This window comes from Euleptes europaea, chromosome 19, assembly GCF_029931775.1.
Source record: "Euleptes europaea isolate rEulEur1 chromosome 19, rEulEur1.hap1, whole genome shotgun sequence".
Taxonomy (NCBI): Eukaryota; Metazoa; Chordata; class Lepidosauria; order Squamata; family Sphaerodactylidae; genus Euleptes; species Euleptes europaea.
In genome coordinates this window covers 34,627,806-34,647,165 of record NC_079330.1, presented here as the reverse complement: position 1 = coordinate 34,647,165, position 19,360 = coordinate 34,627,806, and the positions used below count along the sequence as shown (strand labels likewise).

The 19,360-nt window shown below is 45.6% G+C and overlaps 1 protein-coding gene across 16 annotated transcripts in view; it reads left to right on the top strand.

Annotated features, from left to right (window-relative positions):
* The window catches only part of MSI2 (musashi RNA binding protein 2), a 565,100-nt gene that overhangs the window by 533,225 nt on the left and 12,515 nt on the right, over positions 1-19,360 (top strand). For 9 of the 16 annotated variants that reach the window (XM_056864848.1, XM_056864857.1, XM_056864855.1 and 6 more), the window contains one exon: positions 1,008-1,184. The exons of the other annotated variants lie outside the window; for them this stretch is intronic. In XM_056864848.1, the coding sequence (XP_056720826.1) occupies positions 1,008-1,184 (177 nt within the window). The remainder of the gene's footprint in view (positions 1-1,007; positions 1,185-19,360) is intronic. 16 annotated transcript variants of the gene reach the window in all.

The following is a 19,360-nucleotide window of genomic DNA, read 5'->3' as shown; positions in this document are numbered from 1 at the left end:
ACCTTTCAAATCCCAATAAATGAGGTGAGGCAGTCATGTGGCCTTGATTCTGCTCTTTCTTTGCTGAAATAAATGGGGGAGTAGTTCAGCTTCATTTGTCCTAGGATCTGCCTGTTCAGTCTTTATGGGGGGGGGGTTTCTCATGGGTTAGGGATTCTCACCTTGAAGTAGTGAACAGGTTTCATGAAACAATGTCCATGCTATTACCAGTTTGCTATGACTCAGACCCACAGAATGAAATCTACTTGAAATCAACTGGCACCCCAATTAAACCAATCACTAGTGAGCTTTAGTCCCATGCACGGAGGTCCTGTGGTCTCTGGTATGATGGCCAGGTATGGTACAAAATGGTATTTGTGTGCTAAGACGGTGATCCTTGCCACTGTGCAGTACTAAAATGGGAGGGTGATCTCAGAGGAGCTGAGATGTCAAGAAAATCTAGGTCAGTTAAGGTAAACTGAGGGAGGGGAATATTTCGTTCTCTTTGACAACTTTATGCTCATACAGTGCTCTATATGCGTGTTTTTGTGTGATGGTGTGGGTGTATATATGGGAGTGGAGGGATGGATTTATTTTTTGTTTAATTGGTTACGGGGAAAGAAAGCTTACATGGATGAACTCATGTAGCCATTGTCAAGTTAGCTCCACTCTGGTTGGTTCAGCTTTTCTTCACAATTCTCTGGATAAATTATATTCCATGTTGTTTTAATCAGTAGGGCACTATATTTCATTCTTATGTTCCATTGTGCCTGCTGTGGAAATGAAAATCTAGTAAATCAGATGGTGAGTTTGTTTCTCGAATCCAGGCTTGATATGACTGTACTATGCAGGCTTGACTAAGGACCCTGAAGTAAATACATTCATACCTTGATCCATTAACTTCTCAATGGTTTAAATTTGTTTTTTGTGTTTCCATGCTTTGTAATTGTCAAAAGAAAAGCACAATTTAATATTGAAAATAAGAATCAATCCAATATCACACAATGATAGAGTCACTGTATCTCCAGGGATCCCTGATTACGGTTTCTATTCTCCGCCCGGTGACCAACGGGCTACGTTATCGTACGCGGACTATGGTTCCATGGGGCCTCGGGTGGCTCAGATGCTTCGTAGCGAGCACCCTGCTTCAGCGAGTAACTCCCCCCTCCACCACCTTCCCAGCCCGGATCAATTTAAGAGCCCAGGTTTGTATAGCATTTCATTCCTTTGGGGAAGTAAAAAAAAAAGGATAATAGCATCACATTTAATGACTTGTGGAAAGAGGCCCGCATGCCATACCACTTCATGGTTGGCTACCAAACTTCACTCCATCCTTTGGCTCAGCTCCGGAATTTGTCTTGACTTTGCGGTGTCTTTGAAGGGTGTTGCTTTCTTCCAGAGCCTGATCCAGACCTCATAAATTTCAGTGAAACCCAGGTTCTAATGAGTACTATTGTAGAGGCATTGATCTGAAGAAGGTAGCTCTTGCTGGCTAGATTTTACATTCTTTTCAGTGAGGTTTGGATTAAAGTCTACCTGTGTTCTTGGAAGGCTCAAGTGAAGGATTCAAATAATTTGTGTTGATTTTTCAGGATTCTTTTTAAATCTGTGGATTTTGATGCAAAAAATAGTCAAACTGCATGGGGAAAATATTTTATTGGTTAGTGTAACTGTTTTAGGTATATGACCTGTTAAAGATGTATTTTAAATTGTCTATACATTTAATGAATCAATCAATCAATACATATTTTACTCTTTTGAGATTATTTAGTTCATTTCTCCTCCGTTATGTGCTTTCCACTGAGATGAGTTATTTTCTTTCCCCAAGGCTTTTCAGTGCAGCTGTCTTAATTATTGTATCCCACAATGATTTTACATCCAAATTTCTGATGTAGAATTGTAATTAATCTGCCTGTCTTCAGTCTGACCATCATCTGAAAGAGCCCCACACATTATTGTTTTTAGGCATACACCTAAGATCTTTTTCTGAGACAGTCAAGCACAATTATTGACAAATATGTAATTGAAAACCTGTGTATTGTACAGGAACATTGTAAGAGAATTGTGATTGGCTGCAGCTCCGTGTTGGCCATATACAGGGTGGTGTCATGGTTAAGAGCAGCGGACTCTAATCTGGAGAACCAGGCTTGATTCCCCACTGCCCCAACACAAAGTTTGCTGGGTGACCTTGGGCCAGTCACGGTTCTCTCCAAACTCTCTCAGCCCCACCCACCTCACAAGGTGTCTGTTGTGGAGGAGAAGAAAAGGCGATTGTAAGCTGCTTTGAGACTCCTTAAAGGTAGAGAAAAGCGGTGTATAAACACCAATTCTTCTTCTTAATGTGTGAAAAGCCTCATACTCTTATCTTAAAATGGGGAGGAAGGATGTTCCACCACTGTTCCTAGGCATGTGGAGTTATTTATTTAAATGTATATTCATTTAAAATACCCTCCCCAGACAGGTTGTCCTCCTAGTGGGCGGGCAACTCCTATATAGCTAATTGACCTAGATTAATGTCCTTTGGCAAGCTTATGAACACACTTGTAACCATTTGCCTTTAAGTAAGAAGTCCTCGTTTTTTCTCTTTGTGAATCCACCTTGGCGTAATACACCTTATGCTAAGGCAGATGTCATAATGAATCATGACTGGAAATTTCTCCCCAGTTTATCGAAAGAGAGTTTATCTTTCAGTTGTGACCTTTCTTGTCCAATGCTGGATTAATTTGCGTGTGGCTTTGTGATAACATGCCAGTTCATGAGACAAAATGCCTGATAAGCTAACCTTAGAGGCAGAAGTGTGTCTCTTGGGTCATTCAGTGAGCCCTAAGATGCAATCATTCAGTATCCAGTGCACCAGATAGTAGACACCATACTGGGATTCTCACTTGTCTCTAAATATCTCCCCCCACCTATAAGTCCTATTCATTTGCATATACTAACTCAATGAGCAATAAGGAAATTAAAAATTGTCCATTGATTAATACAGAACCCAAATAAAATCAGATTCAAAACATATTGCCAATGTGGTTTAAAGCCAGAGGATGGGAATTCTCTAGAGATGCAAAGAACTGCAGAGCTAGTTCTGTGCACTCTGCAGGGATTTGTCTATAAATTTGGGGTTCCTCACCACTGTATGGCAAACCAATTTTGAACCTGAGCAGAGTTTAAAAAGTAGTTTGTGATACAGCACTGGGAATGAGGGTTAGGGGGGAGTAAACATTTTTTTAGATCAAAATGTACATTCAAACTCTGGGAAATAACTCCACAGTGCTAAGTTTACAATGTGATTCTCAAAGCACATACTTTAGAATATTCTCAGTAAAACCAATGTTCACTTACTGGATTCTATGTGACTCTCAGAATTTGAGGAGGGAGGTGTTAATCCTCAGTTCCCTTCACTTGATTTTTGTGCTTTTTTAAAAAAAAGCATATTATTTCACTTGAAAACATCCACTTCTATTGCTACTGAAATATTCTATTTTAAAGATTCATGTAGGAATTTAGAAGCAATCAAGGGCTGTAAGATGCAGAATATGTGAGCTTGTAATGTATATGTTGAAATAATTATATCATAATGAGGTTGGAAATTTTACTCATCTGATCATATTGCAGAAACTACAGGAGGTCAGGCCTACACATTGTGTGGATAGGGGTGTGAATGCTACCAGATGCAGAGGAAGAGGTAGAAAGAATATAGATTACGGGCCACATTTCATAGCAAGAGACTGGTATAAAACATCTCCTATTGAGAAAAGCAGGCTGCCTACTGCAGTGCAGGCTCATTTGCGAAAGCATCATTTCCAACAGCCATGCAGCTTTCACATGCTGTCAGAGAGCTACTTTACTCTGTCATAGTCTTCAAAATCTGAGTACTGTTTCTGAGCCATCTAATTTCATGCTGGCTGGAAAGAAAAAGGAAGGATTAAGAATTTGGAGTAAGTATGCACTTGATGGGCATAAAGAGCAGGCTGATGGATGTGGCGTGGCACATCTCGCCTTAATGCCAGTTCAGCCTTCTCCTCCTGTGTTTGCTTACTTTGTTCTTCTACGCCCCCATTCCAGCTCTCTTTTTTTAGCCACAAGAGCACTGCTGCTTTCCATCCTGTCTTCCCCAAAGAAGACCACTGAGCTATCTTCTCCTGGCTTCTTCTCCTGTGACCAGCCTGCAATAGAAAAGGCAGGGCTATATATTAAAGAGAAGTTCATTTGTTGGCATCTGATCACATCTGATTACCTATAGAAGCAGCTGATCAGGGCAAAGGACTGCCACCAGGCTCATACACTAGGATCTCTGCTGTGGTTTGTTGTTGGGCTTTATTTTTTTCGGTTGCCTAAAATCAATGGTCACCTTCTATTTTCTTTTATTTAAGTAAGTGAGCATATTGAGTAAGTGATCACTGTTAGTTTCTTTTTGTGAAAGGGAAAAGTCTCGAGTTTACCTTGCATTTCTGCAACTTCAATCTCTTCCCGTTTCTCAGGAATGCTTTGCATGTTACATTGTTTAGGGACACACCTAAAAATATAACGTGAGAATGCAAAACATGTGTAAAGTTAAGTGTTCTATAAGTGCACTTGTTGGGATGTAGCAACTGGCTGCAATTTGCTGGGTGTACATTCAGTGGCAAACCCAAGTTTGCTTTAACATAATATATGAAATGACCTTCTTATTTTATGGCAACCTAATATAAATCATGGCCCACCCTCAATGGCCTTTTCTTTGAGTTGGATTATGAGGTCCAAACTTCAGTTTGATTCTGAATTTCATTTCCTTTTGTTTGTCCTCTTTTCTCACATCTAAACAATGTTTCTGGCTCTGTTTTGCTTCTCTGAAATCACTCCTGATTTTCCACCTGCACTTTAAATTGCAGGAGCTCTCAACAGAACAAAATTGTTCTTCTGGCACCCAACAAGCACAGTACTGTTATTTTCCATAGCTCAAGTGCATTGTGTCTTCTAATGTCTTCATCAGTGGGTTTGGGGTTTGTGCGAGGCGGGGGCGGGGGGCGGGGTCTGTTGCAGAATTGCATCCAATTAAGCAGCCAGACAAACCACATGCCTGATTGCAGTCCTTCATCATTGTTCTCAGCTCAACATGGTGTTGTAGTTAAGAGTGGCGGACACTAATCTGGAGAACTGAGTTTGATTCCCCAGTTCTCCACATGAAGCCTGCTGGGTGACTGTGGGCTAGTCACAGTTTTCTCCGAACTCTCTCAGTCCCACTTTCCTCACAAGGTGTCTGTTGTGGAGGGGAAGGGAAGGCAATTGTAAGCCACTTTGAGACTCCTTAAAGGTAGAGAAAAGCGGGGTATAAACACCAACTCTTCTTCTTCTAATGTGAATTTTTTGACCTGGGTATGTAATCTAGGTTATTGGGCACATGATGTGGTGTCAGAATCAACCCCCGCCCCAAGTTCCTGTTGTGGCCCAGTTCCATTTTCTAAAGAGAAACTGGAAACTGAGTTTTACCGCTTTATTACTTTCCCACAGGACACTCATTTGAGAGCTGCAGGCTGGTTTTGACAGGAAGGTTTGATCCACTGTCCAATAAACCTGGAGATTACAGCTGCTTTTACCACTGTATTCCCCCTTCCCATTTCAGTCATCAACCTGTATGACCCCAATTTAAAAAGAGCCCCAAATAGTAATCCATCACTTTTTGTTTGTGCATTTTTTTACTTGTTTCAAAAATATTGCTTTGCTCCGTACTTCATAAAACTTCATGACCGCCAAATGGAATTGGCTTATTCTTGTGCTCTCAGGCTCGGAGATCATGGTTTTCATCTCAGGTTGGATGGTAGATGTTCAATGCTTCTTAAATTTGAAGAGAAATGAGGCAAGCTTGAAAATTAAAAGGAGGGAGGGAGAGAACACAAAAGGGAAACCTCTGCAGAAAAGTCTTTTTTTTCCCTGACACTTTGACTGTTCACTCCTTTGAACTTGTACAGAATTAAATCTTAGCCAATTAGGCTAACCTTAGATGGTTTGGAACCCTGGCTTATTTATTTATTTTATTTAAAATATTATTTATATACTGCCTTTCTCCCAGGTATCCTGGGACCCAAAGCGGAAGCATTAAAAGCTGTTGCAGGGCCTGGTGGCAGAAGGGATAATTCAGGGGCCCAATCCTAGAATTCCTGGCCTTAGTAGTTTAAAACCTTCACCCGGTGCTTGTCAAATCATCGCCTGTCTTCAGCTGGCTACTCCAAGTTTTCGTCTTCCATGCCCTTTCTGTGTCCAACAGTTGAACTCTCTTCCATTGGCATCCTCCTCCAGCATCCTTGTCCTGTTGGGATACATAAATACATATGAAGCCCTGCAGGAACAGATGGAGCGTTCATCAAATCCTCTTTCCCCTGGGAAGCCTGCAAGAAGGCAATGGCTCTTCTTCAGTATTGCCCCCCATCAACAGGTATTCTGAACAGCACTGTCTCCAAAGAGGGAGGTTCCATCCTATCATGGCTAATCACTATTGATATCTCCCTTTGTCCTCTATCAGGTTGTCCAATCTCCTTCTAAAGCCAAAATCACATTTTGAGTATGGCTCTAGATGGCATTCTGTGGTGTGTCCATTCAGAGCACCATAAAGGACACTATTTAATATCCTTGGAGAGGTGATAGATCAGCAGCATCCCTCTCAAATTAAACAAGCAGCAACACTGGGAATTTTTGAAAGATCCTGAGAACAAGGAAGATGTGACTGTGTCAGGGTCTGCCCCAGCCTGATCTCATCAGAGGAGGACTCCTCAGAGGAAAAGAGAGATGCCACAAAGGGAGTTAAGCCCCCTGTGGTCCCTTTTGCACCCAGGATCTCCACAATCTGTCTTCTTTGTTCCAGAACCAGGCAGCCAGGTGGATCAGGGGGCCCTGAATTATCCCTTCTGCCACCAGTCCCTGCATGAATTCAACGTAATGTATGAACTGGAGTTTGGACCAGGTGGACAAACACATACTGATGTCCCAGGGACTTCCTGACTCCAGTTGACTGCCAGAGGAAGCTGCCCCTCAGGACTTGGCTGGATTGGGGACCCAACTCTCCATGAAGGAAGGTGTAGCTTCAGCTCCCATTATAAGTCCTCGGTTGAGCTGCAGCCATTACTCGTTCAACATTTCACTAGCCAGGTTTGTGCTTAGACCTTGATAGCTCCCTGTAGCAAAGGCTCCAGAGCACCTACTCAGGCAGCACAATCCGGGGGTGGAGGGAAGCTGCGCTGTGGCCGGGAACAGCGCAGCAATGGCACAGCCGAGCCACCTCCTAAAGGGCTTGCCGCACTGTGGTCAGCAACCTGACAGGGACTTCCCCCAACCCCCGTAGAACCGCTGTATGCAGCTCTATGGGCTGTGCCTATGTTTTCATCAGCATAAGTTTGCACCGGCAAATGTGGGCATTCCTGTGCCAAAAGGACTCAGGGAGATGAGTAATGCCAGTGCAAGCCCCTGTGCCAGAGGTGCTCCAGCATGCACAGCTGCGCCACTCCCCGATGCCAGCTTAAGTGCCTCAGCGCCATCGTAAATGCTCCTTACACCAGCGCCAGTGGCATTTATGCTGGCACCAGGACCATGCTGCCTCCTCAGCGCCTTCAGCCCCCCCTTGTGGATTGTGCTGTGAGGGTCAACTCCAGTTAAGGCTGTTCATCTGAATGGCTTCTATGCAGTCCCACATTGGGACTGCACAGGCGCAGGCCAGCCACGGATAAGAATTGTCAGCTTCTAGCAAAATTCTAAAAAGAGTGCTCTCCCTCCCCTTGGGGCATGCAATCTCCCCGCCCCTCGGTCGCATAACCCAAGGAGGAGGGAGCACTCTTCCCTCCAGTTCTCTTTCTGCCGCCATGGAGAGAGAACGTGTCTAGCTTCATCTCTAGCAATGGAGTCCAAGAAGATTCCTCCTTTCAAGAAATGTTCCTCTTGCGGTGCAAAGGTAGCGAAGACCGATCCTCACAAGGAGTGCCTCCTTTGTCTGGGAGAAGGCCATGTTGCTGCAACTTGCAAGAGTTGTGGTAAACCTACTGCCAAGGCAGTAAGAGACTGCTCCACTCGTCTTATCTCCCATCTTTATAAGGAGTCCCTCCGCCCGCAAGGTAGTCTTGTTGATCCTGACCTCCCGACTGGTAAGGCTAAATCTGTGGAGGGTGCCCTGGCCAATAAGTCCAGCGGGGTTGCTCCCCCTAAGAAGCCATCTTCGGTCGTCCTTCGGCCAGCGAAATTTATCGCCCCGGGCTCACAAGATGGCCTCGGCCGTGGTTCATCAAAACGCGTTTCCCGCTCTAAATCTCCCAGGCGTTGACCACCTTCTAGGTCACCGGAGTCTTCTCGGCGCCGATCAACTTCGAAGTCGCCAAAGGCCCGGCGCCGTTCGTCTTTGAGGTTGTCCAAGGCTCTTTGACGCCGATCGGCCTCGATATCCTCGCGGCGCCGTTCGCAAGACAAGGCGCCTTGTTCTTCGAATACGACTGAGCAGCAGTCCATCATTATCGAGGATTCTCCTCCACTTCCCCTGGATACCCCCTCGGCTCCAATTCCGAGCAGGGCCCAGGTGGACTCAGCAGAGTTTAAAGAGCACCTCCTCCAACTGTATAAGAATGTGCCTCAACTGCCCTCTAAATCCGCACAATTTCAGGACCAGGGGCATGGAGTGGAGTCGTCAAAGCTCCAAGAGGGGCAAATCCTTCGGGACCCGCATCAACCTGCTGAGCAGACTCGTGTGGAGTCGCCAAGGGGCTCGTCCCGTCTTGAACCAGGGCAACAGCCTCGTCAGAGATCCGACTCTCGGCGCCGAAGCTTGACTCCATCGAGCTTGACTCCGTCGAGCCGTGCGTCGGAGTTCTTCCAGTCGCCGGAGCCGTTCGCCCCGTCGGAGCCGGTCAACCCGTCAGAGCCGTTTGTCATGTCGGAGCCGTTCGACTCGCCAAAGTCCCTCTGGTCGTCGGAGCCAGTCCTGTCGTCGGAGCCGGTCCGGTCGTCGGAGTCGTTCGACCTGTTGGAGCTGCTCCGATCGTCGGAGCCGTTCAACCAGTCGGAGTCATTCTGGTCGTCGGAGTCGGAGCCGTTCCAGTTGCCAAAGCCGTCCAGGTCAGAGTCGTTATCCACGTCGGAGCCGTTCAGGTCATTGGAGCCGTCTCCGAAGGAGTCCTTCCCTTAGACGACGAGGTCATCGACACCGGCACCACACTACTTCGGCCTCTTCGGGCTCCCCGGTCAAATCCCATAGCCACCAGTGTTCCCGTACCTGCTCGCCTATGGACGACTCTCATCGAGATCGTCAGGCGCCCTTGCTCCGCTCCGAGTCCACCCATTCAAGGCAAGGGCATCTTCGTGAGCCACTCCCCCCTGGATCTCCTTCTGGGTCAAGGGACACTTATCGTTCAGATTATGACCCCTCCTTCTCACCTGGATCGGATGAGGATGCAGAGTCCCGCACCTCTATCCAATCGCCAGAGGACACTGTTGGGGACTCTAAACCTCTTTCCCCTGCTGGGGATATTCGCTCTTATGCTGAGCAGCTAATACGTATGGCAAAAGCCCTTAATATTGAATTTAAGCCAGAGGATTCCGGTTCTGTTGAGGATGTGATGGATATCCTTCACTCCCCTGGTATAGGTCCTGCGGTCTTCCCTATCCTACAGTCAGTGTCCGGATTTCTAATTCTGTTGCCTTGATGGCAAGATACCAATACTCCCTCTGGGATCACATATCCCCTCAGATTGCTATCCTTCCAGACGACCAGCGTCCCTTAGTGTTAGCTGTTCAAGCTGAGGGCATATCCCTAGCGAAACAGCAGTTAACGGCCGCTCGCCATGTGGCAGATTCATCTAGCAAGGCCATAGCCTCTGCCATTGTGATTTGCAGGCATGCCTGGCTGCGTCAGTCTGCACTTCCCCACGACACTAAGGCATGTATCGAGGACCTTCCCTTTGAAGGGATGTCGTTGTTCAGTGACCAAACCAACACCTTTTTGGATCGCTTGAAGAAAAATAAAACAAATGTAAAATCCCTTGGGATTACCCATCAGGTTCCTAAGCGGCGCTACTTTGGCCATCAGGCTAATCAGCCCAACAGTCCTTACCGCTTTCAGGGTTCCTTTCAGCAACCCTCCTTCCCCCCATCCTTTCCCCGCCCTTATCAGGATAGGAAATTTCCCAAATCCAGATCCCATAAGGGTCAACAAGGGTCACCTGGTGGTTTCAACAAACCGAAACAGGCATGACTAGACATGTCTGTTTGTTTTTGTGATTGCCTATCGGCTTTCTTTCATGCCTGGTCTTTGATCACTACCGATGTTTGGGTTCTTCAAATAATAAAAGTTGGTTACTTTATTGAATTTGACATGTTACCTCTCTATAGGCCCATGGGCCGTTCCTCGTCACCTGCCCCTGATCTATTGGTTCAAGAGGTTCACACTCTCCTGTCTAAGGGAGCCATTTCGGAGGTCTCGTCCTCACAACAGAATCATGGGTTTTACTCCCATTTTTTTCTGGTAGATAAGAAGGGCGGAGGGAAAGGCACTATCCTCTAAGACCTCAACATTTTTGTTAAGCCCAGGAAGTTCCATATGCTTACGCTTCCAGAGGTTCTTCCCCTCTTAGACAGTCACATGTGGTTTGTGGTTTTAGACCTCCACGATGCTTATTTTCATATAGCGATTCACAAGGTCGCCAATATTTAAGGTTTAGATGTGACGATAAATGTTACCAGTACAATGTGTTACCATTTGGGCTCTCAACGCCCCCCAGAACCTTTACAAGGTGTCTCGCTGTTGTGGTAGCTCACTTGGCCCTCAAGGGATGCGTGATATTTCCTTACCTTGATGACTGGCTGGTGGTGGCCCATTCACAGTCACAATTGTCTACACAAGTGGATTTAATTCTATCCACCCTCCATGAATTGGGTCTTTTGGTTAATTTTGAGAAACCCAAGTTGATTCCTGCCCAAACCCAAACATTCATTGGTGCACACTTAGATGCTCGGTTGGCCAAGTCCTTCCTCCCCTCCCAAAGAGCCTGTGCCATTAGGGGAATGGTGTCCAGATTTACGAAGAAAAGGTTTCAGACGGCCCACAATATACAGAAGCTGTTAGGCCTCATGGCTTCCACCATGGCTGTGGTGGAATTAGCCAGACTTCGTATGCGCCCACTCCAAAACTGGTTCCTTCGGGTGTTCAGGCTCAATGTTGATCCCCAATACAAACATCTGTCCATCCCCAGATATGTAACCTCTTCCCTACAGTGGTGGGTTCATGACGCCAACATCTTGGCAGGTGTACCTTTTCATAAACCATCCCCTAACAGGTTCCTGTTCACTGATGCTTCCCTCTCAGCATGGGGCACCCACTGTGGTAACATGACCTCACGGGGTGTTTGGTCTCATTCAGAATCTAGGTTGCACATCAAACTGCTTGAACTCCATGCCATTCGTCTTGCTCTGTCTTCGTTTACAGGACACCTGGACGGACGGCACATTCAGATCGCCACAGACAGCTCCACCGCCCTGTATTACTTAAACAAACAGGGCAGCACAGGGTCTGTTTTGCTCTCCAAGAAGGCCAGCGACATTTGGGAGTGGGCCATAAATCACAACGCCACTCTAGTGGCGATTCACATTGCAGGCAAGAGCAACACGTTAGCAGATGCTCTGAGTCGACTTCCCAACCAAGCACACGAAATAGCCCTGGGCAGCGATTGCCTCAACCAATTGTTCCGGCAGTGGGGTTACCCCCAGGTAGACCTGTTTGCAATGCACCTCAACGCAGCGTGTCCCATGTTTTACTCAAGGGTGGGAGCCAGCCCGGGCTCAATGGGGGATGCCTTTCAGATACCCTGGAACGGGGCCCTTTTTTTATCTCTTTCCCCCATTCCCTCTACTTCAAAAGGTCCTAGCCAAGGTAATCCAAGACAAGACAGATGCCATCCTTGTCACTCCTTTTTGGCCCAGGAGGTCTTGGTTCGCAGTGCTCATGTCACTGGCGCAGGGGAATTACATCCTTCTCCCGAAAGATCCCTCCCATTCCCCTCTCGACCTTCAACTAGCAGCCTGGAGAGTGCTACCCCAGGGCAGTGGTCAGACAGGGTAACTAGGGTCCTCCTTCATTCTCTACAGTCTTCCACGCGATGCTCTTATGACGCAAAGTGGAAACGTTTTTCTGATTGGGCTAAGGGCATGAATGTTTCGCCAATTACCTGCCCACTGTCTGTTGTGTTTGAGTATCTGTTATTCCTTAAAGATGAGGATTTATCTAATCCCTCCATTAAAGTTTATTTGGCCGCAATATCGGCCTTTCACCCGGATATTGACTCCTTTTCAGTTTTTTCTCACCCCCTTTCCAAAAGGTTTTTAAGAGGTCTTAATAATCTATATCCTCCAGTCACTCTGCCAGTTCCTCAGTGGAGTCTCTCCTTAGTACTTTCTCAACTGATGAGATCCCTCTTTGAGCCATTGGCTACATGCGAATTGGCTCTACTATTGTTTAAGGCAGCATTTCTGATTGCAATTACCTCGGCAAGGAGGGTGAGTGACTTATCATCACTTTCACACTCCCCTCCATATACTAGATTTCATTCAGATAGGGTGGTCCTCAGGCCAAAGATTTCCTTTTTGCCCAAGGTAGTCTCAGCATTCCATCTGTCACAGGACATAGTCCTTCCGGTTTTTTCCCCTCACCCATCTTCGGATGCTGATAGGGCATTACATTCCCTCGATGTCAGGAGAGCCCTCCTTTTTTACATTCGACGGTCTCAGTCACTTCGTAAGGATGACAACCTTTTTGTTTGCTTCGGGGGAAGCCGTAGAGGTTGTCGCTCTTCTCCTCAAACTTTATCGAGGTGGATCACGTCTACTATCAAACTCGCCTACGATCTCACTCATCAAGAATGTCCCCCTATGATAAAGGCACATTCCACCAGGGCGTATGCGGCTTCTATTGCCTTTTCATCGAGGATAGATCTCCGGCACATCTGCAAAGCTGCCACCTGGTCCACTCCCTCTACATTTATGAAATATTACGCTGTGGATGTGGATTCAACGAGAGATGCAGCTGTAGGACGTGCAGTGTTGCAGTCCTTGTTCCGGTGACTGTCCCACACCCACCGTCCTGGTAAGCGAGCTCGCTATTCTCCCAATGTGGGACTGCATAGAAGCCATTCAGATGAAAAACAGAGTTTCACTTACCTGTAACTGTTGTTCATCTGATGGTTCTTCTATGCAGTAACACATTCCCTCCCTCCTTCCCCACTGTGGGACCGTTCCGCTAGTCTAAGTGGTTGGTTCCGTGGCGGCAGGTTGGAGAACTGGAGGGAAGAGTGCTCCCTCCTCCTTGGGTCATGTGACCGAGGGGCGGGGAGATTGCAGGCCCCAAGGGGAGGGGGAGCACTCTTTAGAATTTGCTAGAAGCTGACAATTCTTATCCGTGGCTGGCCTGCGCCTGCGCAGTCCCAATGTGGGACTGCATAGAAGAACCATCAGATGAACAACAGTTACAGGTAAGTGAAATTCTGTTTTTCTCAGCTTCCCACTGTAACAGTTCAGCACAAAGGTCTGCAGCCTCCAACTCACCCTTCCAACTGCATCTTGGCACTACAGCCCTCCTCTTTGAGCCTTCATGTGCAACCTGCCCCAAACCTCATTGTGATTATACTCCAGCACACACTATATCATAGTGTTGCAGGTCCCCTACGCTTATTTTACAGCAAACAATTCCAATTAACAACCTTCCCTGAAGTGCTACTGCATAATTTACTGCCGATGCATCTGCTGTGGTCCTTTTGCTGCTGCTAGTGAAATGCGAACCTCTGCCCTAACCACAGAGGCCCATCACATGATCACTAGGACACCCTCTAACTGGAAGAGAGTTGCTAGAGTGGTACAGACCCAACTTGTCCTAATCCTTGAGCAGATATTGCACCTGGAGTGGCATGGAAGCAGCAGTGAGAGTGAAGAATTCGAGTGAAGAATCCAAGGACAGTACTTAGGAGAGTTGTTGCCAAAGAGAACCAAAACATGTAACCCATTTGCATGTCACACTCCCTTTAGCCTGATCCATTTTTGTGGGGGAAGCTGAGCCAGAAGAGTGTTCCATGTTTAATTCTTCAGAGTGAGCCTGGGGATTTTAGTTTCCAACATGGAAATACTTCCCAACCCTCCATTTACCATGCCCCATTAAAGGAAATGAGGAATTGTGGGATGCATACATCCTAGTTACATAAACATTTGCTTGTTTGCTACAAATGTACCATGCAGGAAGGTTTTCTCTGCAAGGGCATATAAACAGAACCTGCAGCCTCAGGCACATGGCGAAAGGACTGCTTGTGGGGTGAGTACAGGATCCACTTCCTGGGAGATTGCTGTATCTTCCCACAGGACACATCGGATGTCAGAGTTACTGCAGGGAGCTCCTGGAGGGGCTGCTGCGGCTAGAGAGAGGGGAGAATGAAACGGTCCGTGGTTAACTTTGTTTGCTTCACGTCATGGGGCAAACACCCTTCTAAGGTTTCCTGACAGTGAAATATATTTTGCCTTTGGGGCGTTAGGTCAGAATCAGACAGAATCTTGGCCACGTTGTTTTTCAGGTTGCAAAGTTACTGAATTTGTTTGCAGAAGCCCCAGCTAAATCAGAAAATGTGAGTTAAAAATAAATACCCCTATTAAGTTAATAGTAAATACATTTAGGGTTGCCAAGCTCCAGGTGAAGCCTGGAGATCTCTCAGAATTAAAACTGATCTCCAGTTATTTTTAATTATTTTATTTGTTGGATTTTTATGCCTTCCATTCCTGACCAGGTCAGGCTCTGAGCTGCTCTCAACCATTACAGTACAATTAAAAATAACCATAATTTACATTTAAAACTAGATACATAAATTTAAAAACCAGATGCCCTACACTATAAACAGCATAAAACAATGACAGGAAAACCATACATTGGGAGAAAGGAACCACATAACAAAAACAAAATAATCACCAGCAAGAAGGGAAAGGGAAGGGAGGCCAGCAGGATGGAAACCGCCGCTGTCTTCAACCATATGCCTGGCAGAACAGCTCAGTTGTACAGTTTTGAGTCCCGCAGGGCCCTGCTCTCACTAGGCAAGGCATCCCACCAGGCTGGGGCCACAGCTGAAAAGATGAAGTGTCTGACCAAGGGAGCTTCGATTCTCGACAGCTGATACCCTGAAACTCTTGTTGGTCTCTAAGGTGCTTCTGGACTCGAATTTGTTTTGCTGCAGACCAGCACGGCTGCGCTCTGAAACTGGTCTCCAGACATCACATATCTGGAGAAAATGGCTGCTTTGGAGGGTGCACTCTATGGCATTATACCCCACTGAGGTGCCTTCCCTCCCCAAACTACGCCCACCCCAGGCTCCACTCCCATATCTCCAGGCATTTCCCAGTCCGGAGCTGGCAACCCTAAATGTGGCCTCCTGCAGTTGAAGCCTTTTTAACCATTTTAATTTGGTAATATTTCCAGTCTAAATCTTGCAGGTTTATACAGGAAAATTGTTTCTAAAACAAGCATAAATTGTCTGCACATTAGGTGAGTCCTCTCCTGGGGGGAGGAGTTGTTCTTGGAGAGGTGTTCATGGCTTTCGATTTGAGTACAGGTACGGTAAAGGTTTATTGAGCAGCTCATTCTAGAATCAAGCCAAATGTGTGGCTAAATGCCAGATTTCTGTGTAGAGTTTTGGTCTTACTGCAGTTTCGAGATACATCTTCTTTACTGTGTTTCAAGAAAAGCTCTCTAAAAGTTTCCAAAGCTGAAGTTTCTACAACTTGCTGATTCATAGGCCTTGCACAAAACAAGGGTTAGACATCTTACCCTCTGCCGGCATATTCACAAGATAATGTCACAGTGGGCATGCTTTTGTGCTGCGCATCTTCCCTGCCATCAGTTCTGTGATCAACATGTATTGTCAAAGTGATGCTCGGACAATGAGAAATTATCTTGACGGGTATATTTAACACCCGTAAAGCATTTGTTTAGACTTTACAGCTAAAGCCTGTATGTACAAACAATACCACTCCAGTGTATGTGGCTGCCAGCTATGAAAGGGAATTTTTCAACAACTCTATAACAGGGATGAGTCAGAATCCCTGCCATGATACAACAAGGGCTTGTGTACATGTTACATTTTGCTGCATTTGCTCCAGGGTAAAAGCAAATTGTAATTGCTACAACCTTTATCCTACACTGCACCTATAGGTAGCATCTAGCCTCTTTGAGGACTCTTTTTTCTCTCAGCCTGTTGATCCTTCTTAGAGTCACTTCATTTACCTCTTGGCAGGGTAGCCTCTAAGTCATATGTAACAGGTTGGATCCAAACTAAAGGTGCCCTTCTGCTCACAGAAAGAGCCTTTCCATGAACAGAATGAAAAGCAGTGACTGCACATATCCTGAGACCTCCTGTGTTTGTGCTAGAGGCAAGTTGATTGCATATGGCTCCAGTGGTACCCATGTGTTTTCCCCCAAGAAAAACATTAATTAAAATCATGCATTGGGGGAGTTGTGCCACTGCATCCTTTGCAACTCCACCCGGGCTCACAGGATACACTCCTCAAGTACATACTCTTCACTGGGCCCCTAGAATTGTTTCTATTATTTCAGCAATTTGCTTGTTTCTTACCAGGTACCATTGTAAAAATGTTTATGCAAGGTTGCTTACAATAAAATACCTAATGAAAGCAGTAATACCTCTTGGCAGGGTAAACAGCAGTTAAAACGACTATCTAAGACATTTAATTATATCAGAATAGGAATAGAAAGGCCACTTGACTTGCTTTGATTTCTGTTCCAGACATGCTTGCAGTCTAAGCTTTTAGGCTACAGTTTTTCCCAAAAAAAGGATGAACAAGAGAAAAGGCAAAATTTTAACTTTTATTATATAGCAAAAAAAAAAAAAATTAATCAGCCTTGATCCTACTGGATCTCACACACTTTCTTGAGGCAGTTGGTTTTGCAGTTGCTCTTCCCGTTGTCATGACTTTCCTTCCAAACACCTTCCAGGATTCCTTTGGCAGAGAGAACACCCTTATTCAGTGCTTTGAGGTAGCCCAGCAGAGACCAATTTAAGGACTCAGAACTGTGATGATGAAGGCAACAGAGGCCATTTTGACCATGTTGCTCAGTGAGGTTTGGCCACATGGTCTGGTATAAATCCTTGGTATGCCAGTGGAAGCTGAGTTGCTAACAGGAACACTGTTGACATTTGGGGTCTGCCTCAGAGACTGTGTAAGAGATGTCTGGCCATGTGAACTCCCCTTCTGAATTCTGAGTTCCCCCTGAGCTCTTGGTGCCCCACAGTTGTCGCCCATATCACCATCAGCAGGTCTTAGTGGAGCTAGTGAAGTTCAGTTTTCTCAGCTGGCAATATAGGTTTCTAGCTAGTTTTGAATGCATGTCTAGCTTTGGTAGCCAGTAAAGAAATAATGAGCTCCTTCATGTCACCCCCTCATGGCACTTCTCCAAAGCCTCGTGCCTCTTGGTAAGCTTGTTGAAAAAGACTCCTTCACTATCAAGGCAGCCTCCCATCAAGAGCTGCCTTGTGGCAGCCATTTTGCACTGCCTTGAGAAGCTTTTCGTTTTCAGGACAAGTACCGCTTTCTTGCACAGAGACGACCTCCACAGGATGTGATTTCAAGCCACTTCCATGTGAAGCGCACTGCAGAGGATCAAGCATGCATTTGCCTGGGCAAGTGAAGCTTTTCGGTGAACTGCCAGCAAGGCCTGATTCCACTTCCCTGAACTGGAAAAAGTCTGATATCGCGAGTTAATCAGGGCCCTCCAGATATCTCCACTGGATGTTTTTCTCCATGAGTGAGAACACCAAATGTTAGCTTGACATTTAATCTTGAATATTTTAAGTGCTTTGTTTTCCAATGCAGTACATACGACACACTGGAGTTACTTTCTTGGGTCTTAATTCTTACCAGTACTGACCCTGCTCACCATTCCTTTGGCCTGAGAAGAGTAATGTCACTGCAACATTTTCTCACAAATTACAATTCCTGCCCTAAAACAACCAGCTCGCCTTGTGGTGCGAGTGGGTTGGTACCTTGTGAAACATTTAACTATGGCAGACAAAGCACAGCAGTAAGAGTCACCCTCAACTCCCACATTCTATTTTTTGTTGCCCAAATGGGACACCCTGGCGGGTGCACATATATACACTTGGCAGACCATTATCTTAGGTCCTCCCAGAGTTGTATTTCTCAATGTGTACCAAATATAAGAATGGGTTTTTTTTCCAAAGTACAAAACATATTTTCATATTTTAGAATGCCAGTCCATAGGAGATGGAAAGACTCCCATTTCATGTGCTGGGCATTGTGGGAGGCCCATGGTTTTCCAGTCTATGTTATCTAGGGCACCTATTTTCTTTGAGCAGACAAATCCACTTTTAAGTGCAGATTTGGGTCCTGCAAAATGCAGGTAGAAAACTAATAGGAAATGCCATGGGCACATAACTCACAAACTGTATTCTTTGCAAGCATAGAAAAGAAAGGCAGGAATTGCGACTGTACCTGCGGGCTGTACTGACCTCTGGGGAAAACCTGCAAGCTTACAGATTTAGCGGGCCAAAGTTCAAAACTATAGAAAGGTTGGGGACAAATTTGCAAACTTCCATTTCTCTTTGCCTATGTAATAAGTGGAGCAGTGCTCTGGTGTGAGAGAACAAGTCTCTGGTTTTCAGCATTTACTGCTGCTTCCTTTTTAAGTAGGTTTCAAATCCCATCACACATTTCTTTACAAATCAAACATCTCTAGGCATTGCAGAAAGACCAATGAGCAGTTACAGATGATTTAATAACAACAGCCTTGCTAGAACACAAGACCTTGCACTGAAGTGGCACTCTCAGATATTTATTTGAGAACATCTCGTTCAATGTAATTAAGCAATAGACTTTGAAAGGTCAAGAATAATCTGCAGAAAAAAATATCACTAGTGTCTTGATATGTCAGGAAAGAGTTGGGGGGCGGGGGTCCCAAAGCACAAAGCAGGCAACTTCTCCCTCTTTGTAGCAAAAAGCTTCTCTTTGAGTCTTCCTCCAAATCTGCTTTACCTCACTTCTTCCAAATTGCTATAAGAAAAACTGCTTATGGACTTCAAGTCTTAGGAACTGGCGGTAAATAACTGAGTTTCATGGAACTCCCCCTTATAGAAATATTTTTTGCCTCCAGCACTTCCTTTCTTTTGGCAGTGCCCTAAGTATAGTTTGGGAGACAGAGACAGGAACTCATTCTTTGGATTAAAGGGAAACCAACTCTCTTTTGAATCAAAAACACTCCAAATGTTCCATTGCATATCATTTGTTTGTTTGTTTTTATTTAAAGAAAACATTTCAAACCTCCAAATCTTCACCTTGAGATCTAAAAGGGGAGGAGGGGTACAGGCTTGTATTTTTT